Below are 22,548 nucleotides of genomic sequence, written 5' to 3'. Positions count from 1 at the left end.
ATAATACTACTTCAATTGAGACAGAAACAAATCAGAATGAAAGTCCTGTTAAAGAACATAAAAAGAAACGAAGCAAGCTTTCGTTAACACCTATGGATGATAATATTACTTCAATTGAGATAGAAACAAATCAGAATGAAARTCCTGTTAAAGAACATAAAAAGAAACGAAGCAAGCTTTCGTTAACACCTATGAATGATATACCAACAGAGAATGACCATAATGTTACTTCGATTGAGACAGAAGAAAATCAGGATGAGAGTTTCAGCCAATCTAAAAAGAAACGACGTAAGCTTTCAATAACATCTACTAATGATACAATCAAGGAAAATGATAATAATACTTCTCTAATTGATACCAAAGAAAATCAGGATGAGAATTCTGTTAAAGAACCTAAAAAGAAACGAAGTAAGCTTTCAGTAACACCTACGAATGATTTAACAATAGAGGATGCCAATAACGCCTCTCTCGAAGACCGAGAAAACGAAGATGAGAATTCCGAGAAAAAAGCTGGTAAAATTAATGTTAAAGGATTATCTGGGAAATACTTTAGAAAAGCTTTTATTTCTTCTCATGGTTTTGACGAATTAAAAACGTTCGTAACTGTCTGTACAGATAATAAAAAGAAAGATTTAGCTTCCGAATATTTATCCGCTGGTGGAAATATTCTTGAAGTATTAAGATTGTTGGATAGTTCTGATAAAAAGAATACCAGTAAAGCTAGTGTCGTGTTCACAGGGATAAATATTTTGATTATGAAGATTTTGGCCGATTTCCCACAAAATTTGTCTAGCGCGGAAGAGGCTTGTCGTCATTTAATTAATTCGTATATGTCTTTTGTACATTCCATGCTGTCTGCTCAAAGTAGCGCTAAGCAGCGTAAAGTAGTATTGAAATTGCTCACAGCAATTGTATCCTTGGGTGGATCTCTTCCCCGAGAGTTAATAGCTCATTTACCTGTTCAACCGAAAGCTATAGAAATGCTTATACAACACGCAAAACCATCAGATTCACAAAACGTAAGAACATGCTACATTCACTTCATCCTTTCATTTTTAATAGAAGGAAATGTTTCAGTTATCAGATCATTAATAGATAAACGTGAGGCACTTACCAGCATTTTTCCTGGATTGATTTACGATAAACCAGAGATTATCAATTTATTATTAGTTAGTTTAAAAAAATATATATTGGAAAACCCTGGAATTAGTAAGACATTAAAGTTGCATGTTTTCTCTACACCCGTTGTTCAAAGTTTGATTTCCCTTTATAATTGGAAGGGACCAACTAATTGGGCTAGAGACAAACGTAGTAAAACTGCTACTACTGATGTTCCTCCAGAACAAAAAGAGCTTGTTACTGATATATTACATGATTTTTTAATCACTTTACTCACATCTCATAGACATGGTATAATTTTCCATGATCGTACCATTGGTACTTCACGCGAGAAGCATAATCAATTGATAAATACTGTACTTGAGAGTTTAGAACGCCCTTGGGAATATGCAAAGCCATCGGATTTAATTGTTAAAATAATGGCTTCTTGTCCAAGTCTCATCCGATCGCAGTTTCTTTACTTAGAATCTTATCTGGAACCTAGAGTCTCCAAAAAATGGATTTCTGTTATGACATTTATTAAACAGATCATTGAAACAATAGATATGGATGCATGTTTAAAAACATGTTCCCCTGAATTAAATACAATTCAATTAACCAATGCAATAGGATCATTATGCGTGTCATCATTTTTAATAAAAGCTGTTATTATTCCATCTTTAAATCATTCTAGCATAATCGTACGGCACGAAGCTATGGAATTATTATTTTGCATGATCAATCAAATGAAAAAATATTTATTAGCTACAAAAATGTATAATAAAAATAATCTTGAAGTAAAAAGCAGCGTGACGGATTACATTATGAAGACTGTACCTAATTTAAATATTATATTAAAAGTATGGACTGATGCTTTTGTAGTAAACGAGGATACAAATAATTTATCGGAAGATAATAGTTTATCCGAGCCATCTAAACAAAATCATTTTTCTACGATTTTAAATGTACTTCATATGTATAATGATATATGTCCAGAACTTTTGAATACAACGTTAGATGTGCAACCTAATTTATTGTTCTCTGGATTAAATAATTTGTATGACGTAGATGACGAAGAATTAATTATTTTAAGGATCAAAGCAATACAGTTTCTACTTGCATTAAATTCATCCGAATTCACTCCATCTAAAACAGCATTCACGGAAACTTTCGTATTTTTAAGTTTTCTTCTGAATGAAAACTCATCTATGATTTGTTCATATGCAAAAACGACTACCAAAACTTTATTAAATATAACAGGATTGTTTGATGGATGTCACGAACAATTGGACATATGGATTAATGGTTTATGTAATGTAGATAATTCTGAGGAGAAAACAGAGCTAGTAAATTGGCTTATTAAACTCATTAAAACTACTATTAAACATATGGATAAATATGTAAATATGATAAAAACAGCAGAAGAAGTCACCAATGATGGAATAGTAAATGATAACGAATTGAGTAAAACAATCAATGAATCTCATTCTATCGAAGATAAAACGAACGTTGAAACATTGTGTATGCAATCAACTACATCCATTTTGCCTATTTTATGTTGTGCAATTAATAAGTTAAAAACGAATTCTACTTTTGTTCTATCGCAATATATGTCTTATGTATTAGTCCATACGCTACATTATCAAGTCAATCCAGAACCTTTGATATCTTTGATTACGGATATTCAAGATTTGGAAGGAGTAAAATATTTACTTAGTTGGTGTCTCGATAGTAATCCTACTAGTATACCAAAAATATTTTCATCTATGAATACGATGCATAAATTAAGCGAAGCATTATTGAAAGATTCGACAATAAAATTGAACGAATTGTTCATTGGAGATATTAAATTGACTTTTAATTATGACAATGAAGAAGTTATAATAAAACACGCTTTATCGACGTACGAAATTATGGTACTGCTAAAATTGACTATATTTCATTTAACACACGATATTCGTAAAAATGATTTTAACGAAATGAAATTTAATAATTACAAAAGAATGATAATGTGTTTATTAAATATAGCAAATACTGTACAAGACGAAGATAGTTCTGCGTTTGTAAATAGTTTTGTTAAAACAATATTCAGCCATCCGATAATTTTACAATATTTTTTCTTTCATGAAGACGAAAAAACTATTGAGATTATGATAACAAATTTAATTCTTGATATTTGTCAAATAGTTATGAATGTATTTAATTTGCCTATAACTGATTTACTTATGCCATATAAAAACAAGGCTATTATACAGATCGAAAAAATAGCAAACGGAAAACCTCATCAATGTAATTCAATGTATAAAATCATCATTACGCTACTGGAGCAATTACAATTGACTGCAGAAGATATCGTGCATTTGTTAATGATATTAACAAAATTGACGAAAGCTAAGTTTATGCTTAAAGACACCTCTAATTTATCGATATGTGGATATATCTTTCCTAAGTTATTGCATCTTTTGTGCAACGAAAATATCAGGTGTGTTCATACTGAAGTATCAAAATTAGATATACAATTTGTTAAAAAAGCATTTTCATGTATGATTTTCTTAAAACAACAACACGTGTCGAATGTTAATCTATGGGAAACAGCTTTGCAAGAATATCTACATTATTTCCCCCATAATATTGCCGCCATTAACACAAGTAAGATATATTTACACAAATCCATATATATATACCTAATATAAATACATTAAAAATAATTGTTTATTTGCAGATACGTTCAAATCAATTTTGAAACAAAGCGTTGATAATAAAAATGCACAATTGATATCATTTTTACTCAGCAAAAATATGAAATTGTTACCTTCGTTCATAAAATATGTGCTTGAACTTGAAAATATGAAAGAAAACACATATTTGTTGTCGGTAATAGAAAATAATTTGAAATACGTATGGAAAGAAGATTTAATTAAAAAATTAAGTGATTCTTACAAGGATGAAATATTACATTACATATTACATCCTGCAGAATCTAAAAATTGGATAGAAGAAAACGTTAATGTCATTTCTTATATTATTGACAATACATTTGGTGAGTATTTTTGATAGTATGAATTCTAATTATTTAATTATACATGTCATATATTTATATTTTTATTTATTTATTAGATTTAGAAAAATGTAATGACGTATGCAACACTGTCTTACAAATTGGCGATCAGTTAGAAATGGTTCACATGTGTTACATTCACATACTGAAGAGTTTGTATTACAAATACGCACTTTTAGAAGAAAATCGTAGTATTCAAATAATAATGAATTTCGTTCAAATACTTTTTCACATAATTACGTTAACATTAAAAAAGGAATCTAAAAATATCGACAAAGTAATACTTTTGTGTGAAAAATTGAGCGATACAATTAATTATTTAAAAGAGAAGAAGAATGATTTTATATTTGAAGATTTAAGTACGAGTCATTCTTGGCCTCAATTTACTCGTTTTTCACTGAAAATAGGATTCACGTTAACGAAGGATAACAAAACGTATCTACCAATAATAAAAACTCTTGGCATGTTATGCGATGTAATGTGTAAAAATGATAGCAATAATGAATATGCTAAGACCATATTTGAAATGACCACTTCTCATTCGGAATTTGTTAATACCATGTTAACATCTTCTAGGATTAAAAGTAAATATATATATATAATTTCTTTTATTTATTAAATATTAATATTATTTTTTTCATATTGCATTTATAAACTTTTAGAGGATATAATACAGTTGTTGTGGACCCTAATTAAAAAAAATAAATCTCTAATGAAATCATCGCACATACCACTTTATTTAGCAGCTTATGGTGCAACATTGTCTGAAACGGATCAACTTATTTTACTCGTAAGATATGAATATTCTATGTGTTATTATTAAATATTACTAAGATACGTTTATAAATTGTTCATTGTAATAAACAAAATAGATTTTTTTTAGATATTACAATATTACGAACGTAACAATATTAAAATTCACGAATATCGTCCGTACTTATGGGGTAATGCAGCGGCGATACATTACAGCGTGAAAGGTGATGTAAGCACTGCAATTTGGAGGCAACCTTCTACTTTTGAAGTATTGGGATTATTTGAACAAGAAATTGTGGAGAATACTATCAAATATTATCCGGTAAATAGATCATTAGAGGTACGTGTTTTGCGTTGAAATTATCTATTGGAAATATGCGAGTATTATAAAATATCATCAATTGAATAATTACAGTGATATATAATCTTGCTTACAGAGTAGTGAACTGCATAATGCAGGTGATATTTATGATCCAGCATTCTACTTACCTTTACTCTGTTACCTCCTATCGGATAATAATATCGTAGCATGCTATAAAATAACACAGAGCGGAGCTTTGGCGCTTATCTTAATGGCATGTAGTAGTAATCACAATGAAATTCGTATGGCAGCGTATACCGCCATTGCAAGATATTATTCTCATCTTGAAGCATCGAGGTATATTATTCATAAAAAAGAAATATATAATGATTATTTTTTTAGATATTCATTTTAATTTTATTATATACTTGCAGTTTCAAAGAAAAAGTTCTTTGGATGCGACTTGTTGATTCCTTACGTAATGGAATAGTATCAACAAAAAACAATTTGCAAGACATGCATATCAGTTCTTTGATATCTACCTTTTTAGCAAGAACTTCTATAATAGCTACTCAGCCATTACATCCTTTATATTTACCACTTCATAATTTTCTTATGGTCAAACCAGCATTGGACTTAAATACAGTACCAGAATTATTACAATTGTTTCATAGTTCTGATGTTAATCATAAGGAACACCGTCATTGGATTTTGGAAACTATTCGCGATGGTATCAAAACGGAAAAAGACGTAGAAATTGCATGTAAATGCATGCTATATAAAATGTTATTAGACTTTTCTAATAGCTTGTTATCAGATACAAAAACAAAGGTAAACAATAAGTTTTCAATAAACGAAAAATAATTATATATGTATTTCTTAATATATATTTCATATATGCAATTCTTATTTCAGAAACTTATATTAGAAGTAATCGAATCGAGTACAAAAATTCCTAAATCGTGTCTTTTACTTATACGAGGATACGGATTACTTTGTTGGTTAACAGAAACCGTGTTACGATTGAAAAATTGTGACGCTCAATGGGTAACTCTTATAATTAACATCGTGTCTAATATCTTGAAAACCCTTTTGGGTGTCAAGAAAGAATACGATTTTTATAAAGTTTTGTTACTAAAGATTCTCTTATCTTTACGAAAACATTTAACTCTTGGAATAAGTATATGCTCGTTCGAGCAATATCTTAATCTATTACAAACATTACTCGTATCAAATGATTTTAAAAATATTATAAGTAAAGAGGATATGGAAAGTATAGTCGATTTTTCCAAAAATCTTATTGGGAAAATAGACGAATGCGAGAATATGCTGAATCATGGTTGCAAGTTCGTTAATAAGATGGAACATTCGAACATGAAGGAAAACGAATTGGAGAAAACGCGAAAAAGTATGCAAGCGTTGGTTTGGACGTGGTTTAGATACGGTGTAAGATGACATCAACAATAAATTAATTTTAATTGTAATTCCTCCTTTCCACATGTTTACTTACCGTACTATTGTATTGTCTTTATATTCTCGGAACGTTTCTCTTATTTCCTTGGTACAAACTATTGAAACAAATATAGATCATGGAAAACTTTATGGAACTATTACGATTATTATTAGTATTAGAGTATTTATTTTTCCTTGCGATGTTTTTTTTTCAATACAGGATAAAATGTATGTACAAATACAGGAGCGTCTGGATTCTTTTCTTCACCATCATGGTGTCTAAGAATGAGCACCAGTTTCTCAATTTCTATTTCATTCGATGTTGGCTTATGATTAGAAAAATGCATGCCTTTTTTAAATGCTCCCGTCGGATCATGCACGTTATTTGGCCATAAATAAACCACTTCGCTCTTTGAGCCTTCATTCAATTTTTGTATAGCCATTTGAGCAGCAGAGCTAGACAACGCAATATGTGCGGCAAGATCTTGATCATCGCTACTAAGAAAAGCAGTTTTCCATTCAGGAAAGCTTTGAGCACAATCATCACAGCCTATCGGACCAGCGGCATGCTTTCTAGGATGACCCAGTGCATTATATTGAAAACATTTTCTATTATGAGAATCATCTAAAACTGCTTTTGCATCTGCCGACGTTGTACCAGTATAACGAGCGCCACCGATTAACAAAACTATTTTTTTATTCTCCTCGAGCCATTTAATTTCTGTTATGTAATCTGCCAGTAATCTTACGTTTCTTTTCAGTTGTTTAATAGTTTCTTGCCTCAATTCGGAGGCATTTATTCCTGTTTGCTCGGCGATTACAGAAAAAAGACAATTGTTTAAATCATGATGGATATCTTTCGGCTGACCTCTTCCACGAAAGGTCCAATGCCCTTCTTGATTGTTTGTATGATACTCTATATCTATTGGAGTACCTTGTTCATTTTCACCAATTGTCTGCATTAGTTCATGACCCGATCTCCATATTCTTATGGGTGCACCCGTTACATAAGCTAAAGCAGCTAGATGAATCAAACCAGCCGGTCCATAATTTTCTAAATCCCATATTAATCTCCATGCTTGCCGAAGATTCTCCAATTTTTCGATTGGAGTTGCATTCGATCTATACCTTCTAACCGATCTATACCTGCGATCCCTACTTTCTTGCGATTCTCTTTCATTATTCATTTCTACGATAATTTATTTTATCCCGTATTATTTCTCCTGAAATTTCATTTTTAATTTGGCTGATCCATAATTTGAATTTTTTTTCGATACGTTGTTATCTTTTTCTAATATTAATATTCATTTTGTACAAGTAAAGAATTAAAATTATTAATAAAATTGTCTCTTTTTAGAAAAAAAGAATCCATCTGTGAAAGGGAAGATTCGTATAAGAGATATTTTCAGAAGGTATATAATTACGACAATTAAAATACCTACGTTTTTTCTGTATCAATTTGGGATTTAATTTTTCATCGGTAATTTTGAACGAATTTTGATTAATCATGATTGTCCAAATATTTGAATATTTTTTTTATATTAATTCTATAATTTTGAACATTGTCTTTGCCAAAGAATAAAATTGTTTAGTGCAATTGTTTCAACAGACATTTATTTCGCGTATTAGATTCGATATAATTATCGAAATAATTCGATAAGCTAAGGAAAGAAAATTCAAGCTTAATTGTATTTTTATTTCTTTTTTTACTCATGTGTCGGTCAGAACTTATTCGAAAAGTTCGAAAGTAAATCAGGAAGATTAGAGGATGAAATTCTCGAAATGTTTGTCGAAGTTTTGTCTCATTGTAGGGTTTAAATATTAAAGGAATCGAGAAAATGAAAGAAATCGCCATTTTTCCTGTTGAACGAGGAGAAAAAGAGGGAATGGTTAAGGGCTGCCAGAAGGAAGAGGAAACGATCGTTGGCAGTTGAAAGAGGTGGGGAAAAGGAAAGATAGAAGGGGTGAGAAGCAGGTGAAGTGGGGATCTAACAGATCCCCTCGCTCGATTCGTGGGTTTCACCGGTCTCTTCGACGATCCATGGATCAGTCTCGGTGCAACCGTCCTTTGGGTTTGGTTGTCTTCCTTTTTTTTTTTCCCCCTTTTTATTTTCATTATTATTATATCTTGACACAACCGAATATGGGTAACACTTTATATTTCCACTTGGATCATATTATTCTCGTTCAAATTTCAACGCGTTTTTTCGGTATTATTTTTGAACCCACAGTGACAACGAACCCGACGAAAAATTTATGAGGATAGTGTAAGATAAAGAAATTTATTGTTATTGTTGTGTCTAATCGAGATGCATCTTGCGCGAAGCGTGTCAACGCTTTTTTATTAATGTGTACGAAGTGAAATAATTATTATTTTTTTTTTTTTTATTGTGTTAAAATTGTAACAAGATTTTTAGTGAAACCCGACGATACATTTCAGAGTTTATCTTCAGTGTTATTCTTATTTTTTGTATTATGTTTCTTTTTCTTTCTTATAAAAATATTATCAAGGATATAAGAAATAGGAATATCGAAGAAGAAGAAGAAGAAGAAGAAGAGGAAGAGAAAGACGTGTGCATGACTATGCGATCGTTCGAGCATCCAAGTCGATAACACGAACGTTTCGTATGCCGTCCCGTCGGAGAGTTCGATGCGTGGATAAGAGACTCTTTTCTTTCGACGAACAAAATCAAATTGTTCGTTTGATTCAAAACGAATCAAAAAGGAAATCCGATTTCAATTTAATTAAAAAATCATTCGACGACATCCTCGGATAATAAAAATCGTTTCTTTTTTTTCTTGCTTTTCCTCATTGATATCAATCACAAAGAAATATTTCATCAAAGGATGGATAAATTAGGAAATTAATTTTTACCGGTGTTTTCGTAATTTCTTGCTTCCGTTTTGTTTTTGCTTTTATTTTTAACAGACAGGTGTGGCGTTGATAATTACCCCGGCTTAAAAAACGCGCCAATCGACATTTCTTTTTTCTTTTTGCAACATTGATAAACGATTGTTACTACGTAGCGGATTATAAAAGACTTTACTATCGAGAAATAAATCGCGTATAAATTTCGTTAATACTCGAGATTAACTTTTCGAATGATATCATTATAACATTTAACGATACGAATTGTACGTAATTTGCGATTTTTCGTCGATTGGAATTCGTCGCGACACATAGTGATGCTGCGCGTATAACTGTGTTTAGTGCGCGTATATATGTATGTTGTGTCGCGTGTGTGTGTGTTTTTTTTTATGTGTGTATACGCGTGTTTGAAACAGTGTCTTTCATTATATTTCCCAGTCATTTATCATCGTTCTTTTCAATGATGGATACAAGCTGAACGAATATTCATTTATCCGTTGGATTCTTCCTTCGGAAATAACTACTTTCAAAGGGCATGTATGGCTGGTAAATATCACATACATTAATATTCCATATACATAAATTATCTTATAAATAAGATGTCCTTTACGAACGGATATCAATGTTCGAACAAATTCGAAAATCGTCAGCTCGATTATATTTGTTCATTATATTTTATATTTTACTTTGAAATTAATCTTAAAATTATTATTAACAATGTTGACAATTTATTTAAAAATTAAGTATGTAATAATACGCATTATTATCATTTAGGTTTTATCATACGTACATATAGAGACATACATATATATATATATATATATATTGTATACTATATGACAGAGTTTCTCCAACTTTTCCGATTGGCGACCACCTTTGCTCGAGCAAATATTTTCGCGACCCTGAATTTAGATTATATATTATCTTTTCTTTCATTATTATAAACTCACAGACATATGATACATTTAGTATTAACTCAACTGTTTGATAATTAACTTTTTATCGTTGAACAAAATTTGTTAGTATCATCAAAATTTCTGCGATCTTAAATTACGCGACCGACCCCATAATAATATATATATATATAGAGTCACACTTTGAGAATTCCCCGTGATATTATGATATTGAAATTAATTTTTTCGACAAAAGAACAACAAATTTTTCGAAGAGAAAAAAAAAGATAAAACGAAAGAACCAAATCACGTAAAGTTTTTTCTTTTCTTTTTTTTTTCTTTTATAAAAAGATATTCGTACGCGTAGACATATTGGTATGGTCGAACGGTTGCTTTCGATTCTCGAAAGTCATCGACTTTTCGAAGAAGATGGAGTTTAACGGCCGTAAAGAAGTGCCGGTATGGAAACCAGAGAGGAAGAAGAAGAAGAAGAAGAAGAAGAATAAAAAGAAAAAGAAGGGAAAAATGCGTATATACCACCTACAAATGTTATTCTCGATTCTTGTACGTGCTGCGTTCACGTGTGCATCGTCTTCTCATTGCTGCTGCTGCTGTTGCTGCTGTTATTGCTGCTATGTAACGTATGGAATATATGCATCCTATGTATATACTACATACACGCATACATACGTATATTTATATATCTATACTTACTTATATATTTTCTATAGAAGTATTTTCACTAGAGTATGCGTAAGAAAGGATTGTACGTTCGAAGAACGTTTCTGTTTCCTCTCACGCACGAATGCACGTTCAGGCACGTAGCTATTCAATACGCATCCGCTTTTGCAGTCGTGGCATTGATAATAAATGCATTGGCCATTGGTCACGTAAAAACGACAATGCAACTTCCAAAATTCTTTTGATTTCCCTTTTAATTTACTTTCCTTATCCTGTTATTTCTTATTATTCGTCTTTCATCAATATGACAATTATTTAAATGAAATCAATTTACTCGATACCAATATGTTTTCTAATGTACATTATTAATAATTACTGTTTAAATTGCGTTCTACTTTTCGTTAAGTTTATTTGAATGTATTTTTTATTTTCATAAAATTTCTAATAATAATAATAATAATTAAGACAGTTAGTTTTTTAATAAATAGGCACAAATGTTTTAGATTTTATCAGAAGTTTTAAAAGCGTAAACGATTGTTTGAATTTAATTTATGATAAAGAGGAACGAAAATAAGAGAGATGATCTATATTAAAAATTGGTATAATAATTCCAGTAGTTAATCTAATGAACCTGAACAAATAGAGTAAAGTAGTAGTAAGTTTCCTTACTACTTATTATAGTAGAAAAAGAGATTAGGTGGGTACGATCTTCTTTTAGATCAGTAAAATCCCGAGGCAAGACGGTGGACGGTGTGTGCCAAGTAAATCGTGGAGGATTCTCAATCTTTTTTTTTTTCTCTTTTTCTATTCTCTTTCTATTCTCTTTATTTTGGTCTATATCTCGAACTCCGCAATAGACCGTGACGATGGTGATTCCAACAAACCAGATATATATTATCCTACGATCGTTATCGGTCTGCGTTATATACCGGACTGTAAAGGGTGTAACTTTGCCACGATATAACCGACGAGTTTACTGTATTCTCTTGATATATCTTATAAGTATCCTTCGAGAACATATTTTCAACTAATTAGAATCCGTTAGGTATCGAACATCTAATGGGGTTTCGATTATTTTAATCAAATAATATCGAATCGTAGTTATCTCCAATTATTCTATGGACAATGAAAAGTCTTGTATAATAAAATGATGTTACATTGTTTTTCTTTTTTTTGTTTAACATTAAAATCATTACAATTGTATGCTATTTACAATCCTTTTGTTTCTTTTTTATCTTGACATAAAAAGTTTACGGTGAATCGAGGATCGCGTATAACACTTTTCTCTATGGTATGCAATCCTTGATGCAATTAACTTTTATCTAAAACTTTATTCTTTTTTTTTTTTAAGTTTGTTCCAAATTTAACGATGTCATAAAAAAGAGGACTAATTGAATAAATTCATCGATACAAAATAATATTTCAATTGATTGTTCTATCGAATATCAAATCAATCTCAAAATGATGAATAAAATTAATACTTTGAAAAAAATCAAATTACCGAAAAACTTGTAATAATCGTTGTTGCGTACGTTTACTTAACGATAAAATTAATTTTAGTGATAATTTTATCACAATGGAATATCTTGTTAAAGGTATATCATTATGCGTGTCTCATCAGATTTTCTTCCTTCCGATGGTCGGGATCAATTAAGACCGATCGTTGATGACTCAATTTTCTAAGTTGATCGTTCACGATGATCCCAACGGAGCTAGCTAGCTAGCTAGCTAGTTGGACACCGCGTAAGAATGTAATGAAATGCGAGTGCATCCTACGAAGGGTCTTCGTTAATGACGTTGTCCGTGTAGATAAGCTCGAGCATCACGCTGCGAAATTCCAGTTAAATGGGAAAGAAGTACACGTATTTGTAAGGAAAAGGTGGTGGTGGTAGTGGTGATGGTGGTGGTGGTAGATGAGGGCCTGGTTAAAGAGGAAAGAAGGACGACTAGGGGCAGGGGGAGGGACAGGGGGAGAGAATTCGAGTTACGAACAGAAGTAAGTAACCTGTAGTCGTTATAACGGCCGCAAAGAGAGGAGAGAGAGAGAGAGAGAGAGAGAGAGAGTGAGTATATTCCTCTCGAGATACGGATTTGATGAGTTTGAAAATAATTTACCTTTTACGATATGTATATATATATATATATATATATATGTATATATATGTATGTCTTTCCTTTTGCAGATATTTTCAAAGCAGAAAACTAGAAACGGCAACACGGTTAATTTTATTTCATTTCTTTTTTTTTTTTTATTTTTGTTGATATGAAAATAATATCAATTGATTAAAGTTAACGAGAGAAACTAACGAACTTTTAAGATCACGTTAAATTTCATACTGGTTTTATATTTAAATATTCGATTTGAATAAGATTAATCGTGAGATTTGATTTTGAACGTGAACAAAATAAACGTTGCAACCCTTTTCCTATTGGAGAGGGGGAACGTTAGATTTGATTACACTATCAACAGTTAACAATTGTTTACCGTTTAATAGAAGAAATATTTTGATAAACATTTTTGTTATAAGAGACGATTGTAACATTTGGAAACATTATCGTTAACGTTGTGTTGTTTTACATTTGTTTGTGAAAGTATAATATAATATTTGAAAAGAAAAAATACAGTTTTCGCTTGAGACAGGTTCGGTTAACACTTAAATCGTTTCGCATCGACGATTACGTCTAATCACGAACGCGATACAACGGAGTTAATTAATTTATTAAAAGGTTTATCACCTTGCCTTGCGTTACAAAGTGATTGGCCGTTTGCGTAGTGTATAACCGGCTCTCTTATAAATCTCATCGATAGTAGTAGTAGTATATATACGTGTGCATTTAAATATCACAAAGATAGACGTTAATTGCAATCGTTTTTCTTTTAAGATAGAGAGTTCTGGCTCTATCTCAATAGAAGAATCAAGCGTTTCTCTTGGTTTTTTTTTATCTTTTTTTTTTCTTAACCGTATACGTTCGATATCAAATCGATTTTTTTTGTGTTTTTACCTTTTTTTTCTTTCTTTTCTATCGTAAAAGATCTAACAAGTATTTAAACGTTATATTTTCATTCTTGTTGTTGTTGTTGTTGTTGATGGTGGTGATGTTGTTTTGTTTGATAAAATATAAAGAAAATAAAAAAAACGATGAAAGTGTTAACTACTCTTAAATGTCGGCAGATTCTTAAAGGGGGGGGGGKGGGGTACTTTCGTTCGAAAGAGTTGTAAATTAAATGAGCAATTCTACGCTTGTATTACTTACAAAGTATTATTACGACCTAGACGTTATCCCTTTTTACTGGTCGACACACCGAATGATTTAAATCTAGCCCAAGGCCACCTTTACTCTCCTGTTGTGTTTCACTTTAATTATTATACGTGTAAATACCACCTTCGTATAATACGATCTAACCTCCAGACATATTATATCTATAGATTAGAATTTTGCAGGTATATATATACTATACTTGTGTTTGAGAAAGCAAAGGATGTTTTAACACATTGTAGAGTAAGTAATAAAAAGATAAAGAAATGAAGATAAAGAGAGAAAGAGAATATGTTAGAGATAGCTATAAGGACAACCAGTAATTAGAGGTTACTCGTTTATTTAATACAACTTTTACCTCTCTTTATTTTTCTCTTTTTCTGTTTGTAGTTGGTCGTCTTTTACTATAAGTATAATATAAGGGATCATCTCCGATGAAAGTTACTAGTCTGATGCTTTGAATTATTACTGTTATCGCGATAATTCAATATCCATGTTTTCCCTTCTTCCTTTCAACCCCGGACGTATGAATCTTATTGTATATATGCTCCGTGTGTATATATATATGTGTGTACGTGTGTATGTGTGATCGATAAACTTTCTTCTTGTTCGTTCATAGAAATATGGACGATACAATGTCGACAAACTGTCGTAATATTCTTTCAATGTAAGATCTATCTTGATCTTTATGTACTCTGTAAATCATTAAACAAAAATGAGAAAGGGAGAGTAAGAATGAGAGTGAGAGTGAGAAAGAGGGAGAGAGAGATGTAGAATAGGGTGTAAATTCAAGTGAGTCTCGTTGACGGTGCGATTTATTTATGGTGGTCAAAGCGTGAACATGATCTCGTATGCTAGTACTAAATGGAAAGTTGGTATCTACTCTACTGTGGAATCGATTTACAATTCAAGACGATTATTTTATTTATGTCTGATTTTTTATATTATTCAGAATCGGAAAGAAGTTAAATTATTGCGAATTAATGATAATTAAATATTCGATTAATAATTTTTTTTCTTCCTTAAAATCAGTCAGTAATTTCTATTCAATTTAATGATCACAAACAATTGTGGAAGAAAATATTGCATTTATTTTATATTTATAATTTAAGTAATACGAATTTTTGTCAATTGTATTCGTTTTTATATAAAAAAAAACCATTTACAAAAACAAATGATTTTGTTATAATTACGTCGAATAAAATGTGAGGAAATTGTAGAAATAGAAAAAAATTCCGCGATAATATTTTTCTCACGATTTCAATAATGGGATGAACAAAATATTCGAAAGTGTGGGGATTCTCGGGAACGTTGAATATCTTATCCTTTTTTTTATATATATATATATATATATATATATATATAACGAGTTACGATCATGGCGGATATCACATGAAGAGGATAATGAGTGTAACACATTTTTGTTTTTTATTTTTCTTTTCCCTTAGGTAATTCATTCAGCATATATATCGTATAATTAGATATAATTATTAAAAAGTAGCTCAATAACCCAATCCAGGAAGTTGAATAAAATCGTGATATCGATGTTTAAACGTTACTATATTCGATGGATAAGGTACTCGAGCGGAAAATTTCCAAGTAGCTCATAGTAAAACCTGGTCCATTTATCTAATATCTTCGTCACGCGTATGTACACATTCTTGTTTTCTACATTAATTAATTTAATCGCGTCTCCGTGATCGGTTTCGAGGTCGTCTCCTTATGTACCGTTGAATTTATCCATCGAGATTGTACCCTTTTAACCGGAAACGAATTGTTCTCTTGACACAAACTTAAATTGTAATAATTATTATTCTTACGATTATTATTATTATTATTATTATTTATTCATTCATTTAAATTGTAATAATCGTTGGCAAGGTAATTAAGTTTTTAATGGTTATATTATTTATTTCTATTCATAAATTTTCTTAAATGATCTATGCAATTGCACATATATAATAATAATCGTTTCTTATTTTGTTTCTTACAATTTGTGAATTTAATATCTTAAGAAATTTTCTATAAACAACTGAAACACTCTGCATATAAATATATACAGGTAAAAATATTATTGCATATATTGTTTTATTAAATTAATAAATCAATTAAACGTAGGTATATATTGCACAAAAAGTAAAAAAAAAAAGATGTCAAAAATATTCTTCCATTCCGGATCTGTAAAAACTGTATTGGGTACCCTGAACTTTTTTTCTTTCTTTTTTTTTTGACGTCAAAGAGAAAGAAGGAAAGAAAAAAGTTATATTCGTAAGATAAATATTTTTCAGTTAACGAGCACTCACTCGATCGGTAGCTGAAAAACGCGACGAGTCATCTTCAGTGAGCTTCTCTTCCATCGTACGATCTCAGTTAACTTTCGGTCTTACTTGACCGCTTTGCTTGCTCGTAACCACAAATAATAATAAAAGAAAAAAAAGAAACCACTACTCAAAAAAACGAAAACGAGATTGAAAGAGAAGAAGTGTACGCGCGCGCGCGCGCGTGTTTGTGCGTGAGAGAGAGAGAGAGAGAAAAAAAGTGAACAAAAAAAAAAGGATAAGAATGAAAATAATCCTACCGTAGGAGCATTACACGTTTCACCGAACATCTTCTCAGCTCCTTCCGAAGAAACAGCAAGGACCCTAAATCCTCTTTCTACCCTTCCCCCTCCCCCAACCTCCCCACTCTTTTTTGCGGTTTTATGATCGCGCAAGCGCATAATAAGCATGACTTCTCGCGTTTCGTTTTTTTTTTTTACAAACACTTATCGGCTTTCTAATTTTCTACATAGGAACGATAGCAATTATCGAGCCCCCCCAGGTCCCCTCTGTCCCACCGATGTTACCTTTAAAATTGTCACTCGCATACACGATTGATAAAGAAAAAACAAATTATCGGTAAAATTTACATATTATTACGAGATAATCAATTATTTTTCTTTTTTTATGCATCTAACAAACGATATTTTCCATTCGAACGTTTGCATTATTATTTAGAAAAAAAAATAGAATCCAACCGATTCGTTTGACGCAACCCTAACAAACGATTAAAATATAATGTTTATTCAATTAAAATGATTTCTACGAATATTATATATTTCATTAAAAATTTGAATGTGTATAATAGAGTTACTTTCGCATAACGCATAAATAATAATCAACGTTTATATTTATGATTTGTTTTTATAAACACACCCACACACACACACACACGTTTGTTCTTTAACGAAAGGAGAATACGTACAATGATGTATTTCAGTTGATTGTTACCTCTGCCATGATCGGACCCATACGGTGACAAACACGATAAGAAATACATACATACATAAATACATACATATAATATTATAATATTAATTTTACATTAAAGTGGCCCCGTCCGAAACGTTTTTGATCGTAAGTTCAGAGTAACTACATATATAATAAAAATAATATATATTGCTAAGAAAATGATTATCGTTTAGTAATCATTAGTAACATTGTTCAGGTTCGCGCAATAAGCGGCTATCGTTTATCCTCGGAACAAAACGTTTCCTACGTTGGTATTCGATGGTTCTTTGCACTTGGGTCTCGTAGTATGTAGTATTACACTATAGCACCAAGAAGCATTATGTTCATTCTTTCTTTCTCTCTCTCTCACTCTCTTTATTTCTTTCTTTCTTTATTTCTTTCTCTCGTTACTTAAGTTAGCCAGCCGACTTGCTTGTTGGTTGGTTGGTTGGTACGTTCATTCGTTCGTTGGTTGGTTGGGTTGCTCGCGCGCGCCAGTCTTGTACCTTGAATTTCGAAGGAACGTACCAAAGCAACGATAATTTATTCCACGGTCGTAAACTTCGTAGCGGACAGCCTTCCTACGCTTGTTTCCTCTCGAGCCAAAAGTGCTAAGCAAACACGTATACAGGGGGTCCCTCTCTTCCCCCCCTCACTCTCCTCCTACCCCCATCTCTTTTTCACTTTTTCTTTTTTTCTTTCTTTTTTTCTTTCTTTTCAATGTTGAGAGGATACATTCTCTCTCTCTCTCTCTCTCTTTTTCAATCCACGTGTGTGTATACATACAACATATATGTATATATATACACACACACATACACATACGTTCAATCCTTTCTTTTCTTCCACTATTTCTTCTCTCCTACGCTTCCCTATCTGACCATCGCCATCTCGTCTCTTACAGCTTTGCTTCAGCAATATTTCCCTTCCACCCTTTTTTCTTTTTCTTTTTTTATTTTTCTTCTCTTCCTTCTGTTCCTATTTCTTTCTTTCTTATATTATTCACTACCACCAGCATCATAGAGAAACGACTACTGTGATTTAAGTTAATTCTTTTCTTTTTATGAAACTTATGTTGGAAAAAAGTGGGTAAATGAGAGAGAGAGAGAATGAGAATGAGAGAGGAGGGGGACACAAAGGGGGTGGATAAATATTGTATAATTGCTTAGCAACATTTTGAACGTTGTTATTATTATTATTACTATTAAGGGTTTTTGTTGAAAATTCCATCTAATTTCATCCTGGTAAAACATTTTATTCTCTTAAATTCTTAAACTATTTTTCTCTTTTATTTTTCGATATATTTTTTTTCTGTACGATCCTGGGATAGAGTATTTTATTGAAACCTTTTTCTTTTTTTTGTTTTTGTTTTTGTATAATATAAGTTACGTAATAATATATAACTATACTTTTATATTTTCTTAATTGAAAGATCGCAAGAGTAGCGTGAGAAATCGTTTTGATCTGTTCGAATTATTTTTTTAGTTTATTTGATTTGATTTTTTTGTCGTCTAAATCATGGTTCCATAAAAGAAAGAAGATCGAAGACGAAAGTAACGATGTCGTCCGTTGATAATCCGTTCCGGTTATTTAGTTCGTCGAAGCGTAAACGGCTTCTCTCCGAGAAACGTTTTTTACTAGAAAGAGAGAAAGAGAGAGAGAAAGAGAGAGAGAGAGAGAAAAAATTGTGTGTTCTTCGGGGGTCTAAACAACGGCGATGAACGAGCGTTTTTCTTTCTAATCCACATTTTTTTTATATATATTTCTTAAAGTTCTCTTTCCTTTTTCATTATCATAGAAAAAAATATTTCTCCTTCGAAAAAAATACGAACAATCTAACGGGATTTTTAAGGAATATTTTTATTACACTTAATGATAAGGTATCACAGGGAACTTGGACATAAAAAAGAAGTAGAACTTAATTTAACTAAGTTGGACGTTTCGTCCCTTTATTGGGACTTCTTCAGCAACTTAATTTTTACAGTTCATCTTCTTTTTTCATTGGGTAGACATACATTTTTATTTTTATTATTAATATTCAAAACACAAAACATCTAAACTTCGTTAAGTATTCGCTCGTTATAATTTGGAACCCTCAACAAAAAAAAAACGTCCAACTTAGTTAAATTAAGTTCTACTTCTTTTTCATGTCCAAGTTCCCTGTGATACCTTATCATTAAGAATTATAATTTTGGACGAGAGAAATAACTGATTTTTATTACATTTTTCAAAGTATTTTGGAATCTTTCATATATTCGATCGAAAATTATTTAAAAAAAAAAATGATTTATTATTAACGACGAATTTACAATTAAATGAATTTAATTAATTTTCATATCAATTAGATAATCTCATTTGATACTTATAATTACCGCGAATTATTATTATTTATTTATAAACAGTTATAGTTTAATTATTAATTATTATCACGTCTATTTTTGTTATTTATTTTCTAATGTTAATAATCGAAATAAAATAATAATGTTTCGATCAAAGTCATATCGATTTGACGATATCTCGAAGTTTTATCAAAATAATATATTTTTTAAACCTCAATGAATTTATCCAATTCGTTTCACGTTCTTTGAAGTTACCGAAAGAGAAAAGGGTAAATATGACACGCACATACACACACGTGTGAGTATATATATATTTAAAATTATATATCGGATGTCTTATTTATCGAAAATCGAATCCTATTAAAAGAAAAACAAAAATCCTTGACTTTAATATTAATCGTAAAAGCACCCTCGTTGAAATAAATATTAAAATCAACCCCCTTTTCCACTCAAAACTTATTAAACCACAATTCCAAATATATTTATTCAACAAAATCAATAAGATTTGATATAGGGGGGATAGTATAGTTTGAAACGTGACACCCGTTATGTCACAGTTACCTGAAAATCAAATCCGTCGGAACGATCGGATAAGAAAAAGAAAAAGGAAAAAGATTGAATCGGATCAAAAAAAATCATCACGCACGAATCATTTCAAAAGATCAGGACGCACATGATTAATTTCCATTTTGATTTTGTTCAGTTTTATTTTCTTCGTAAAAATTATAACAACGTATTATTGTAGTTTTTGTTTTCGCTATGGTAGAATATTTTGAACGTTTTATATATTTTCTCGCAATTTTCTTTTGCAAAAATTAAAAGAAGACAAATTACTTTGATCGAACATGATCATCATCATCATCATCATCATCTGCTTACTCTTCTTTCAATGTTATTTTCTTCTTTCTTTCTTTCTTTCTTTCTTTCTACTTTTTTGTTTTTCCTTTTCGTCACTTAATCCCCTCGTAACATTGTAACTCACGCTTGTGTAGTAGTAGTAGTAATAATAGTTTCGTTGGCAAGATTGTCGTCGATACGCGTATACTTAATCGTTTAGTAATCGTCGCATATTACTCAGACATTTTCTCAAGAATATTCCGATCATGCTTCTCGCAGGTATAGATTATGCATCAATAAGTGTGCAGATCACGCGTCTTATCTCAATCTGAACAAAATATTTTCTATGAAGGGCCCGACTAAATTCACTTTGTGGATGAGAAGAATACTCGTTGTCATTATCGACGATTCGCTGAAAATTATGTAATAACAATTTGTAAAATTATGTTAATTTTTTTTTATATATATTTCGCGGTGTAAAGAAAAAGAAAAAAAAACGGGATGATAAATTCGATTAGAAATATTATTAACAATTGGTTGATTGTGAAAGTTATTTGGAAAAATTATTCGTGCGATTAGTAATTAAAATCAATGATTTATCGTTGAATAGGTTGTTGTTATTAAAAATTTTCACAATTGTTTAAAAATTATTAGATGAAAGATATAATATAATCAAACTTTTTGTTCATTTTTTATAAAATACTTTGCAGTTTTATCGTTAATTTAAAGAAAATGCATTAACCGAATGATATTTTTATTTGTAATTTTTCTAGTGAATAATAATTTTGTATTATTTAATATTAATATTTTTTAATTTAATTAATTATTTAAACTAACTATTCTCTCGATATCTTTTGTTTTTGTTAAAAATAACGATTAATCGTTGGATCGAAAAATTAACATTTACAGACACGATTAATATTCGATGAAATTATTTTAATTAACGATCAAATAAATTTATTCTTAATCGATATATAAATATGATACGAATAAATTGTGATTAATGTTTCCTAGTTTCGATCATTCCACGATCATATCCAATACCTTTAGGATTAAAATTTCAAAAAAAAAAAGTAAAAAAGGTGTGTATTTTTTATTCCTTTGCTTGCAACGATTATTTCGAACAGTGGTGTAGTACGTTGGTGATTCTAAAGGGATCATTTCCAAGAATAGATGATAAGAAAATGTTGGAAATCGTTCTTAGTCTCTTCTTATTTTTCCTCTTCTTCCCGGTTGATCGTCCTTACTTTTATTTTATTTGTAAAATAAGACTAAAAAAAAAATAAAAAAAAAGGAATAAATGCGCGTCTCTAGAAAGCGCAGGACACGCTCACGCCAAGAAAACTACGCATGCGTCTTATTTCTCTCTCACTTTTTCTTTCTTTCTTTCTCTCTTTCTGTTCTATAGGGGATTCGTAGTATTATATATATATATATATATATATATATATATATATATATATATAGGGATAGCTACTTGACGCGGAAAGGCAAATGGTCGTGTGCGGCCATCGCGATCGGTTCTACGCACGACTACCTTATTATTTAACGACGATCAACGAATGCGGTATCCCGGATCGTATCCGGTAATACATTTTTCCCTTTTTCGAATCTGGTAAATCGATCGTCTAAAACCTTTATCCGTCATTTTTCTCGTTACTTTATAATTTCATTATTACGGTTATTGTCAATGAATTTTTTCATTAACACAATTCAAATCTATTTTATTTTATATAATAT

General features: G+C 30.8%; 3 protein-coding genes across 3 annotated transcripts in view; 2 read left to right on the top strand and 1 right to left on the bottom strand.

The window, feature by feature from the left end:
- Positions 1-6: 6 nt before the first annotated feature.
- LOC106785621 (nucleolar pre-ribosomal-associated protein 1) lies at positions 7-6,812 on the top strand. Its single transcript, XM_014746248.1, has 8 exons — positions 7-3,747; positions 3,821-4,138; positions 4,216-4,740; positions 4,819-4,946; positions 5,040-5,249; positions 5,347-5,567; positions 5,645-6,041; positions 6,126-6,812. The coding sequence occupies exons 1-8, from the start codon at positions 93-95 to the stop codon at positions 6,663-6,665; spliced, it is 5,994 nt and encodes a 1,997-aa protein (XP_014601734.1). The 5' UTR covers positions 7-92; the 3' UTR covers positions 6,666-6,812.
- Positions 6,761-7,849, bottom strand: LOC106785580. Its single transcript, XM_014746186.1, has 2 exons — positions 6,881-7,849; positions 6,761-6,778 (listed from the first exon to the last, which is right to left on the bottom strand). Exons 1-2 carry the CDS (start codon positions 7,847-7,849, stop codon positions 6,761-6,763), a joined length of 987 nt encoding a protein of 328 aa, XP_014601672.1.
- A 1,758-nt stretch (positions 7,850-9,607) lies between these two features.
- LOC106785631 (ankyrin repeat domain-containing protein 6) overlaps positions 9,608-22,548 on the top strand; it is a 152,739-nt gene continuing 139,798 nt past the window's right edge. The window contains exon 1 of the mRNA XM_014746259.1: positions 9,608-10,077. Coding sequence (XP_014601745.1) covers positions 10,067-10,077 — 11 coding nt within the window. The 5' untranslated portion in view covers positions 9,608-10,066. The remainder of the gene's footprint in view (positions 10,078-22,548) is intronic.

The sequence above is a fragment of the Polistes canadensis genome, unplaced genomic scaffold, assembly GCF_001313835.1.
Source record: "Polistes canadensis isolate GaletaPanama2010 unplaced genomic scaffold, ASM131383v1 scaffold_53, whole genome shotgun sequence".
In the NCBI taxonomy this organism is placed as follows: domain Eukaryota; kingdom Metazoa; phylum Arthropoda; class Insecta; order Hymenoptera; family Vespidae; genus Polistes; species Polistes canadensis.
Note: the sequence above shows the minus strand (reverse complement) of the source record. Positions and strands in the feature narration are given on the sequence as shown.